Source organism: Cervus elaphus, chromosome 20 (genome assembly GCF_910594005.1).
Source record: "Cervus elaphus chromosome 20, mCerEla1.1, whole genome shotgun sequence".
Lineage (NCBI taxonomy): Eukaryota > Metazoa > Chordata > Mammalia > Artiodactyla > Cervidae > Cervus > Cervus elaphus.
This window is the reverse complement of record NC_057834.1, coordinates 77,002,246-77,013,967: the sequence shown is the minus strand read 5'-3', so window position 1 is coordinate 77,013,967 and position 11,722 is coordinate 77,002,246. Positions and strand designations below refer to the sequence as shown.

General features: G+C 41.2%; 1 protein-coding gene across 3 annotated transcripts in view; it reads right to left on the bottom strand.

Annotated features, from left to right (window-relative positions):
• Positions 1-242: 242 nt before the first annotated feature.
• LOC122676931 (guanylate-binding protein 6-like) overlaps positions 243-11,722 on the bottom strand; it is a 33,204-nt gene continuing 21,724 nt past the window's right edge. The window contains exons 8-12 of one of the 3 annotated variants that reach the window (XR_006335669.1): positions 9,799-10,011; positions 4,964-5,066; positions 4,541-4,644; positions 3,437-3,653; positions 243-559 (exon numbers count right to left, since the gene is read on the bottom strand). Coding sequence is in view for 1 of the 3 variants with exons in the window: in XM_043876533.1 (XP_043732468.1) it covers positions 3,555-3,653; positions 4,541-4,644; positions 4,964-5,066; positions 9,799-10,011 (519 nt within the window). In the remaining 2 variants the exon portion in view is untranslated. Of the gene's footprint in view, positions 560-3,436; positions 3,654-4,540; positions 4,645-4,963; positions 5,067-6,059; positions 6,169-9,798; positions 10,012-11,722 lie in introns of those variants that run through there. The other 2 variants (XM_043876533.1, XR_006335670.1) reach the window with 2 other exon arrangements.

The window sequence follows — 11,722 nt, the reverse complement described above, 5'->3', positions numbered from 1 at the left end:
AGGGAGATTTGATGGGAAAGCAGAAATCCTCACTGCCCCCTTTACCAAATCATCCAAACTTTTGGTATTCAGGGCATTCTTCTGGTGACACCAGAGGGTCTTTGGGGACTAGACAAGCTGCAAGACTTATTCCAGAGAGTTTGGTTAGAGAAGTGGCAACTGAGTGTTAAGAAAGCAGAGTTATCTGGTAGATGCCATGGTCTGTCAGCTTGTGGGTGTCATATTCAGTGAGAAATATATCCTCCTATGAAAAGTATAGCTTTATTTCAACAGAAGCTCCTTGAACAGCTGCTTTATGATGACAACTGGAGTATCGCCAATTACAGTATCATTGTTCGTGGGTCAAAGGTGATGGCCTCATTGCTGGATAGTTTTCTTGCAGAGAAGTTCGAGGAACCCAGAGCATGTGGGGTGTCCAGTCCCTCCCAGAGAAGAGCACAGGTTCAGACGGGTGTGCATGTACTTTCCACCCAAGTCCTTTCCGTTGTTGTTGGTGTTTTAATTGCTGAATGGTTTCCAAGTCTTCGCAACCCCTTTGACTGTACACCACTGGGCTCCTCTGTCCATGGGATTTCCCAGGCAAGAATATTAGAAAAAAAAAAGAAAGAATACTTAAAATGCATTTCCATTTTCCTCTCCAGGGAATCTTCCTGACCCAGGGATCGAACCCTTGTCTCTTGCGTTGGTAGGCGAGTTCTTTACCAGGGAAGCCCATCCTTTTAGTACTAGTTCATAAAACTGTTCTTGATTTTGAGTGCCCTAGGCAGCAGTTAATAGAGTGAGGAAATGGCAGTTTGTGGTCCTGAGAGTGGAAGGTCATGTATTTATCCACGTACATTGTTTGAACACCTGGGGATTTTGAACACCTGGACTTTGTAGGGGAGATAAATACACAGTGAAGATCATCAAGTAGATGAGATCATAAGGCAGTAGGGGAGACAGAATATAAACAGGTTATTTCAATATCAAAATTATATGAAAATCTGTGGTCAGAGTGAAACATGGTATGATGGCAGCACACAGGAGGGACACCACACCCAGTTCATTCTGAGTACAAGAGGCTAGCATTAAAGAGGTGACAAGAATACCTAAAATGTTGAGTTGAAATTGAATGAGTCTCCTTTGAATACATGATCTTTATAAATGTGCAGGAATTGTGAGGTCATTCCAGCCAACATTCCAATAGACTTTACACCTGAGAATAACTTATGGACTAGCAGTTCAGAGCCTTAATGACAACAGTATCAGGATGCATATCTAGTACTTTCTGTTTCCTGCTGTAATAAGTAGATTCCTCATATGGAGCTGACTTTTTATTTCTCATAGTGTTTGATACTTTCATCCTGTCATAAGAACTATTCCATTCCATATATTCTTATTTTTATTTCATTATTTATATTTATTTATCTTTGAGTAGGTAATAATTCATGCAAAATATAAAACCCACAGAGGAATATGTCATACGAACCTATTTCTCCTCTCATTTTTTATCTCAGATATACAGGTCCATTCCTGTTGTGCTCAGGGATACCAGTTTCTTTTCTATTTCCAGAAATAGAGGAAAATGTGTGTATATACTGATTATGTTTTAAATCAGTAATGCAACTTACACACTTTCTATATCTTTATTTTTTTTCACTTACAATATATCTTGACCTCTTGATGAAGGTGAAAGAGGAGAGTGAAAAAGCTGGCTTAAAATTCAAATTTCAAAAAAAGGAAGATCATGGTATCCAGTCTTGTCACTTCATGGCAAATAGATAGGGGAAAATATGGAAACAGTGACAGACTTTATTTTCTTGGGCTCAAAAATCACAGCAGATGGCGACTTCAGCCTTGAAATGAAAAGACACTTGCTCCTTGGAAGGAAAGCTATGACAAACCCAGACAGCATGTTTAAAAGCAGAGACATCACTTTGCCAACAGAGGTCCATATAGTCAAAGCCGTGGTTTTTCCAGTAGTTGTGTATGGACGTGAGAGTTAGACCATAAAGAAGACTGAATGCTGAAGAATTGATGCTTTCAAACTGTGGTGTTGAAGAGGACTGTTGAGAGTCCCCTGGGCAGCAAGGAGATCCAATCAGTCAATCCTAAAGGAAATCAACCCTGAATATTCCCTGGAAGGACTGATGCTGAAGCTGAAGCACCAATACTTTGGCCACTTGATGCGAACCAGCCGACTCATTGGAAAAGACCCTGATGCTTGGAAAGATTGAGGGCAGGAGGTGAAGGGGGTGACAGAGGATGAAATGGTTGGATGGCATTATCAACTCAATGGACATGAGTCTGAGCAAACTCTGGCAGATAGTGAAGGACGGGGAAGCCTGGCGTGCTGCAGGCCATGGTGTCGCAAAGAGTTAGACACAGCTGTGCAGCTGAGCAGCAACCTCTTGGAGACTGCCTCACCTTAGCACAAATAGAGCTTCCCTGTTCATTTCAGTGACTGTAGAGTATTCCTGTGTAAGTGTGTCCCAGGATTTATCTCACTAGTATGTGACAGAGGGACTTTAGGGATGTTTCCAGTCTTTTGGGATCACAACAATCCCATCAATAAATATACTACCGCACATTCCATTTTCAACTTGGGTACATAAATGTTTAAGATAAATTCCTAAATGAGAACTTGCTGTATCAACAGTATTTTCACTTAAAGTGTGGTATATATTTGCATTAATCTTCACTCTTCCTAGCATATATCAGAGACTGCCAATTTCGTGTCCCCCTTGCTGGCCTATGTCCTGTCCAAACTACTTTCTGGTCCATCTGAGAGGTGACACAGGTCCCTCCTAATTTTACCCCTCATGTCTTTTATAATCAGTAAACGTAGACATTTATATTCTCATGTTTTTACCCATTTGAAAAATGTGATTGTTGCTTTTCCCTCACTGATGTATAAGGGTTCATTATGGCTTAAAGAAATCATCTCCATGCCTGTTTCATGGAGACTTTTTCTCTTATGATTTGTTTTTATACTTTTCTTAAAACTTTTCTATGAATCAATCATTATCTACTAACTTCTTCTCCATTTCTTTAAATTAATTCAATCAAAATTAGGACTTCCCTGTGGACCAGACGGTAAAGTGTCTGCCTACAATGTGGGAGACCTGGGTTCAATCTCTGGGTCGGGAAGATCCCCTGGGGAAGGCAATGGCAACCCACTGCAGTACTCTTGCCTGGAAAATCCCATGGACGGAGAAGCTTGGTAGGCTACAGTCCATGGGGTCGCAAGAAGTCGGACACGACTGAGCGACTTCACTTTCACTTTCAATCAAAATTACTTAGATATTTGTATATCAGGCCCTGATTCTTCAGGCCCTGATAACTTCTTTTTACTTTTAAACTTTTCTGGATTGAAACTACCATGGCATATTTCAAAGATTAGCAACTATTATAATGAAACCCTTTACAATGTACTTAAGTGGAATTGTCAACTCACTTAATAATTCACATGAGATGCATCATCCCTATGCACATTGTGAAGAAAAGCCACTTCATACGGACATTAACACAAAGGTAAAACCTGCCAGGATCCTTAAAGTAGTAAGCACGTATTTTCATTTCTTATAGTTTCTTGTTGTCGTCTTCGTCATTATCTCAATACGTAATTCATCAGATATCTTTTGAAAGTCCACATGGAGTTGTTCTATTTGCACCTGTAAAAAGAAGATAGTACCCTGTTGAAAATATCCAATTGTCATCTTTTTATATCTAACAACTATAGCAGCTTAGCATATGTGTCTATTTCCTACTACTTTAGATGTTCTTTGATGAGTTTGTCCAGTATTTCCAAATGTTTGAACATGGTGGGAAGTGACAGAATCCATGGTTTAGCTTCCCAGGATCCCTCAACACCAGCTCCCTGGGCAAGGAGGAGTTAGGCCTAAGTCAGGACTTAAAACTACACCAGTAATGTGTTCTAGCCCTAAGACTGCACTTTGGGAGAGAATGTAGGTGAATTCTAAATATTTCTCAGTCCCCTTGAGGTAGGGTGACCACACACATGTCACAAATAATGAGGTTTGCTGACTCTCTTTAGAACACTGAAACTCCAGGTTTGGACAAAGAATTCATTTACTCTAGGTGTATAAAGTGAATCAGGCAGATCTGGAAAAAATGCAGCAACTTGACAGTTGATACTTTTGAGAGCAGATGGGAATATTACAGGTCTCGGATGGTTGTTCCGCAAGTCCTAAGTTCTCTAAGACTGGGATCCTGTTCACTTAAGTGAAGTGTGACCCTCAGTCCAGGAGCCTGGGCCGTTGTTTGTCCCTTCCAAGCCTTAGCACTGCAGAAGATGCTGAGTCTTACAGAGGTAAGTCTTCAGCACCATCCACATTGATGTTACATGAAACCTGTCTTTGGATTTCTCTTTGGGATCTGACTATAGGTCATATTTCTGTCCCTTTATTATTGAGAAACTAGCATTTTGTCCATCAGACTCTGCCCATGCCCATCTAGACTTGTGCTCCAGCACTTCCTGCTCTCTTAGAAGGTTTTCTCTTTCCATCATGAACTTATCTATCAGTTGGGCTATACTTACCACGTGGCTTCTCTCTTGGGCCTCCAATTTTTTATTCTTATCATTCAGTTCCTGTTTTAGCAGATCCTGTTTCATCTCTGCTGCTTGTCTTTTGGTACGTTCCTCTGTTTCACAAGAGTTTTAAACAAAAAACAGTTATGCTGAGCTATACCTTCCTGAGCTCAAAGACTAAAATGACATTAAATTGGTGGGAAGGAGTCTGACTGTTCCTGCTACCACATCAGACAACCTGCTTTGGTATATGATGTAGACACACTGATTGGATGTACATACAACCCAAACTCCCTTGTTTATTTCCACATGTAGCAGAGAGGTTCCACAGAAGAAGAGGAAGCTCTAGTGTCAGAAAGTGTTTGCTTCCAACCTGTCTAAGGGCAGCACAGGAACCACCTTCCCCTCTGAGAGCTCAGTCCTCCCCTGTACCTGCCATGGCCTTGGCCGCATCAGTGAGGGCCTGGTCTGCCTGCAGGATGGCTGCCTCTACTTCTGCCTGTGACTGCAGGAAGCTCTGGAGGACCTGGTTTGCCTGAGGAAACAACAAAGAGCAAAGACTTGTCAGGCAACATCAATATAGTATCTTCCTGGGGAAATTATTGTTCAGTGAACCTACAGACTTCTTTGGGATGGTTTTGGTCACCACCTCCTGTTCAGTGTTACACACCCCCATCCATAGCTCTTCAGGCACTCTGTCTAACAGATCTAATCTCTTGAATCTATTTGTCACCTCCACTGTGTAAACATCAGGGATTTGATTTAGCTCATATATCACTGGCCTAGTACTTTTCCCTACTCAAGGGAGAAAGGTAAGTATATACCCAGCTGAATACAGAGTTCCAGAGAATAGCAAGGAGAGATAAGAAGGTTTTCTGACATGGACAATACAGAGAAACAGAGGAAAACAATAGAATGGGAAAGACTAGAGATCTCTTCAATAAAATGGGAGATATCAAGGGAACATTTCATGCAAGGAATGGGCATGATAAAGGACAGAAGTGATAAGGACCTAATTAGAAGCAGAAGAGATTAAGAAGAGGTGACAAGAATACACAGAAGAACTATACAAGAAAGGTTCCAATGACCTGGATACCACAGTGGTGTGGTCACTCACCTAAAGCCAGACATCCTGTAGTGTGAAGTCAAATGGGCCGTAGAAAGCATTACCACGAATTAGTGGCAGTGATAGATTCTAGCTGAGCCCTTTAAAATCCTAAAAGATGATGCTGTTAAAGTGCTGCCCTCACTACGTCAGCAAATTTGGAAAAGAACAGTGGCCACAGGAATGGAAAAGGTCAGTTTTCATTCCAACCCCAAAGAAGGGCAATGTCAAAGAATGTTCAAACTACCACACAGTTGCGCTCATTTCAGATGCTAGTAAGGTTATGCTCAAATCCTCCAAGCTAGGCTTCAGCAGTACATGAACCAAGAACTTACAGATGTACAAGTAGGGTTTCAAAGAGGTCAAATTGCCAACATTTGTTCGATCATGGAGAAAGCAAGGGCATTGCAGAAAATAATCTACCTCTGCTTCATTGACTATGCTAAAGTCTTTGATTGTGAGGATCACAACAGTGTGGGAAATTCTTCAAGAGGTGGGATTACCAGTCCACCTTATCTGTCCTCTAAGAAACCTGTATTCAAATCAAGAAGCAACGGTTAGAACTGGATATGGAAAAACAAACTGGTTCAAAATTGGGAAAAGGAGTATGTGAAGGCTGTATATCGTCTCTCTGTTTATTTAACTTACATGCAGAGTACATCATGTGAAATGTTCGACTGGATGAAGCACAAGCTGAAATCAAGACTGCTGAGCAAAATATCAACAGTCTCAGATATGCCTGTGATACCACTCTAATGGCAGAAAGTGAAGAGGAACTAAAGAGCCTCATGAGGGTGAAAGAGGAGAGTGGAAAAAGCTGGCTTAAAACCTAACATTAAAAAAAACTAAGATCATGGCTTCCAGTCCCATTGCTTCATGGCAAATAGAAAAGGAAAAAGTGGAAGCAGACAGATTTTATTTTCCTGGGCTCCAAAAGCACCGTGGATGGTGAGTGCAAAAGTGAAATTCAATATGCTTCTTCGTTGGAAGGAAAGCTATGACCAACCTAGACAACATATTAAAAAGCAGAGACATCACTTTGCTAACAAAGGTCAATACAGTCAAAGCTATGGTTTTTCCTGTAGTCATGTATGGATGTGTGAGTTGCACCCTAAAGAAGGTGGAGTACTGAAGAATTGATTCTTTAGAACTGTGGTACTGCAGAAGATTCTTTTTTTTTTTTTTCCATTTATTTTTATTAGTTGGAGGCTAATTACTTTACAATATTGTAGTGGGTTTTGTCATACATTGACATGAATCAGCCATGGATTTACATGTGTTCCCCATCCCGATCCCCCCTCCCACCTCCCTCTCGACCTGATCCCTCTGGGTCTTCCCAGTGCACCAGGCCCGAGCACTTGTCTCATGCATCCAACCTGGGCTGATGATCTGTTTCACCCTAGATAATATACATGTTTCAGTGCTGTTCTCTCGAAACATCCCACCCTCGCCTTCTCCCACAGAGTCCAAAAGTCTGTTCTGTACATCTGTGTCTCTTTTTCTGTTTTGCATATAGGGTTATCATTACCATCTTTCTAAATTCCATATATATGTGTTAGTATACTGTATTGGTCTTTATCTTTCTGGCTTACCTCACTCTGTATAATGGGCTCCAGTTTCATCCATCTCATTAAAAGAATGAAACTACAACACTTTCTAACACCATACACAAAAATAAACTCAAAAAGGATTAAAGATTTAAATGTAAGACCAGAAACTATAAAACTCCTAGAGGAGAACATAGGCAAAACACTCTCCAACATGAATCACAGCAGGATCCTCTATGACCCACCTTGCAGAAGAGTCTTGAGAGTCCCTTGGACAGCAGGAGATCAAACTAGTCAATTCTCAAGGAAATCAACCCTGAATATTCATTGGAAGGACTGATGCTGCAGCTGAAGATCTAATACTTTGGCAATGTGATGTAAAGAGCTGACCCACTGAAAAAGACCCTGATGCTGGGAAAGACTGAAGGCAGGAGGAGAAGAGGGCAACAGTGGATGAGCTGTTTAGATAGCATTGCTGACTGAGTGGACATAAATTTGGGCAAACTCAGGGATACGGTGGACAGAGAAGCCTGGCAGGCTGCAGTCCATGTGATTACACAGAGTCAGACATGACTTAGTGACTGAACAACAGCAACGACCCTCCAGGTTTGACTCTGTAAATTCTTCACCTTTCTTCAGACCCCACAGTGGCTACAGATGCTGGAATTATGTGCAGTTGTAAAAACACCCATCCTCCATTGTTTGCAACTGCTCTACCTGCACATTGCTTTCCCTCTGACTCATGCTCACCAACCCTTTCTTTATTAAGTTATCATTTATTGACACTTCAACTTGTAGCTTTTGCCTCTTTCTCCAGGAAGTTTTCTTAAGCTTTATTCTGAGTTCTGAATGGCTGCCAAGAATTAACAGCTATCCTATCAGCACTACCACTTGATAGATATGTGACATTAGGTAATGTAGTTCCTTTTCCTTATGTCATATTTATCAATTTTGTAATGAAGATGATAGCAGTATCTAATCTATATTATTCTGAGAACTAAATTGATGGTCTAACCAAAACACCTAAAGTACACTTGAAGTAGTGAGTGCTCCACATACGTCAGTCATCACCATCAGTACCACTGCAATCGTCCCTGTCACTATCTCTATCAGTGTGTACCTGTGTGATAATCATTGTGCCACCATATCCAGTGGCTATTTATGTGTCCTCAGGTAAGATCATAAGCTTCTGGAGAACAACTTTTCTTTAATTTTCCCTACACTTTGCAGAAAGTCCATTTTGGGGTTACTCATTTAAGCATTTTATTATTTTATTTTTTACATAATTTTTAAAGGTTATACTCTATTTATAGTTAATACAAAATATTGGCTATATTTGCTGTATTTTACAATATATCTTTGTAGCCTATCTTACACCCAGTCACTTGTACCTCCCACCCTCACTCCTATATTGCCCCCAATCCATGTTCAGTTCAGTTGAGTCGCTCAGTCATGTCTGACTCTTTGTGACCCCATGAATTGACGAAAAAGCAAGAGAGTTCCAGAAAAACATCTATTTCTGCTTTATTGACTATGCCAAAGCCTTCAACTGTGTGGATCACAATAAACTGTGGACAATTCTGAAAGAGATGGGAATACCAGACCACCTGACCTGCCTCTTGAGAAACCTGTATGCAGGTCAGGAAGCAACAGTTAGAACTGGATATGGAACAACAGACTGGTTCCAAATAGGGAAAGGAATACGTCAAGGCTGTATATTGTCACCCTGCTTATTTAACTTCTATGCAGAGTACATCATGAGAAACGCTGGGCTGAAAGAAGCACAAGGTGGAATCAAGATTGCAGGAGAAATATCAATAACCTCAGATATGCAGATGACACTCCACATTAATAACCACTAATTTGTTCTCTATACCTGTGAGTCTTCTTTTCAATTATAACTAGTTTGTTGTATTTTTTGGATTTCACATGTAACTGATATCATGCAGTATTGTCTTCCTCTGTCTGACATTTCTTCGAGAATAATGCCCTCCAAGTCCATCCAGGTTGCCACAAATGGCAACATTTCATTCTTTTTAATAACTGAGTAGCATTCCTGTATATGCACACTCCACATCTCCTTTATCCATTCATCTGTTGATGGACACTTACGTTGCTTCCATGTCTTGGCTATTGTAAGTAATGATGCTATGAACATTGGGATGCTGGTATCTTTTTGATTTAGTGTTTTTTCAAAACCTATCACAGTCTTTGCTAATTGAAAGGAATGTTCTCTTTCATCTAGATTCTTGATAATAGATCCTCTCTTTGGGAAGAAGTATTTCTAGTTTATTTAAAGAAAGTGAAGTGTTAGTCACATAGTCACGTCCAACTCCTTGTGAGCCCATGGACTGTATGTAGCCCATGAGGCTCCTCTCTCCTTAAAATTCTCCAGGCAAGAATACTGGAGTGGGTTGCTGTTTCCTCCTCCAGGGGATCTTCCCAACCCAGGGATTGAACCCGGATCTCCAAGCAGCTGCCAAATTATGGCTATAAAAGCTAAAAGTGTAGAACTACCACCATGCTCTGCTTTCTCTACAAAAATGGTTCAAAAGAACCAGCCAAGACCCTTTGACTCCAATCTTCTGTTCTTCCCCAATCCCCTTACTCCTCACCTTAACTCCTTTCCTGGAAATGAGTTTATAGTTCTCTTCAAACCTGCTCCTTGCTTCTAAGTAGCGACGGTGTCCTCCAGGGACAGAGAAAGTTCCTTTTGAAATACTCTTCATCAAGGGGTCTGAAAGCTTCTTAAGCTCAGCCTGACAATACTTGACAGATGCTTCTTCATCTTGCAGCATGAAAGTTTCTTTCTTTTTCTTGATCATGACCTGTCAAGGAAATGAAGAGAAATTCAATAGAAAGAAGCTGTTAGAAGAGAAAGTCCAACTGTGATCCTCTTGAAGGAAGCAGTTGCACAACATCAGGCCACATGAGAAACAGAATAATAGATACAGAGTCAGGAGACTAGTTTTAGTTCTCCTGCTGCTGCTGCTACGTCGCTTTAGTCGTGTCCGGCTCTGTGCGACCCCACAGACGGCAGCCCACCAGGCTCCCCCGTCCCTGGGATTCTCCAGGCAAGAACACTGGAGTGGGTTGCCATTTCCTTCTCCAATGCAGGAAAGTGAAAAGTGAAAGTGAAGTTGCTCAGTCGTCTCTGACTCTGCGACCCCATGGACTACAGCTTACCAGGCTCCTCTGTCCATGGGATTTCCCAGGCAAGAGTACTGGAGTGGGGTGCCATTGCCTTCTCCAGTTTTAGTTCTAGATCTGACCAACTCTTTGTGTGACTTATAGGAAGTCTCTTAACTCTGTTGGCTTAGTCTCAGTATCTGTGAACTGACAGATTGGTAGCTGTGAATTCCATTGTTCTTTAACAGTAATAGGATTAATTGTGATCCATCCATCAACAATGAAAAATGGAAAGCTCAATTATGACTTGAAGTAGGGCTTCCTATGCAAACTAGGTGCTATAGATAAAGATATCTATTAATACATAGCTAATCAATTGCCTAATTTAATGAGTTAAGTATACCCAACAGAATTTTGAACTCTTTCTGAATTCTTGCTTCATTGAGGGGTTCAGTGTACGAAAATATAGGAGCCTTATTTTTCACTTTTGTACTTGTAAACTATAATTGATCTGATTGTCCTCTAAGAGATTTTTTAACTGGGAGAATTGACAAAGGTAGACTAAAAGACAAAGTTTTCATGAATATGGCAATGGTAAGCAGAAGTATCATCACCAAGAATTCTCTCCCTGGTATTCACATTCCTGGACCTGTAAGTAAGTTGAACATTGATTATGTCTTTCAATTCTGTTGAGTCTCTCAGTCGTCTCCGACTGTTTGTGACCCCATGAACTGCAGCACGCCAGGCCTCCTTATCCAGCACCAACTCGGGGAGCCCACCCAAACTCCTGTCCATTGAGTCGATGATGCCATCCAACCATCTCATCCTCTGTCATCCCCTTCTCTTCCTGCCCTCAATCTTTCCCAGCATCAGGGTCTTTTCAAATGAGTCAGTTCTTCTCATCAGGTGGCCAAAGTACTGCAGTTTCAGCTTCAACATCAGACCCTCTAAAGAACACCCAGGACTGATCTCCTTTAGGATGGACTGGTTGGATCTCCTTGCAATCCAAGGGACTCTCAAGAGTCTTCTCCAACACCACAGTTTAAAGGCATTAATTCTTCGGTGCTCAGCCGTCTTTATAGTCCAATACATGACCACTTGGAAAACCATAGCCTTGACTAGACAGACCTTTGTCGGCAAAGTAATGCCTCTGCTTTTTAATATGTTGTCTAGGTTGGTCATAACTTTACTTCCACGGAGCAAGTGTCTTTTAATTTCATGGCTGCAATCACCATCTGCAGTGATTTTGGAGCCCCAAAAAATAAAGTCAGTCACTCTTTCCACTGTTTCCCCATCTATTTGCCATGAGGTGATGGGACCAGATGCCACCATCTTAGTTTTCTGAATGTTGAGTTTTAAGCCAACTTTTTCACTCTCCTCTTTCTCTTTCATCAAGAGGCACTTTAGTTT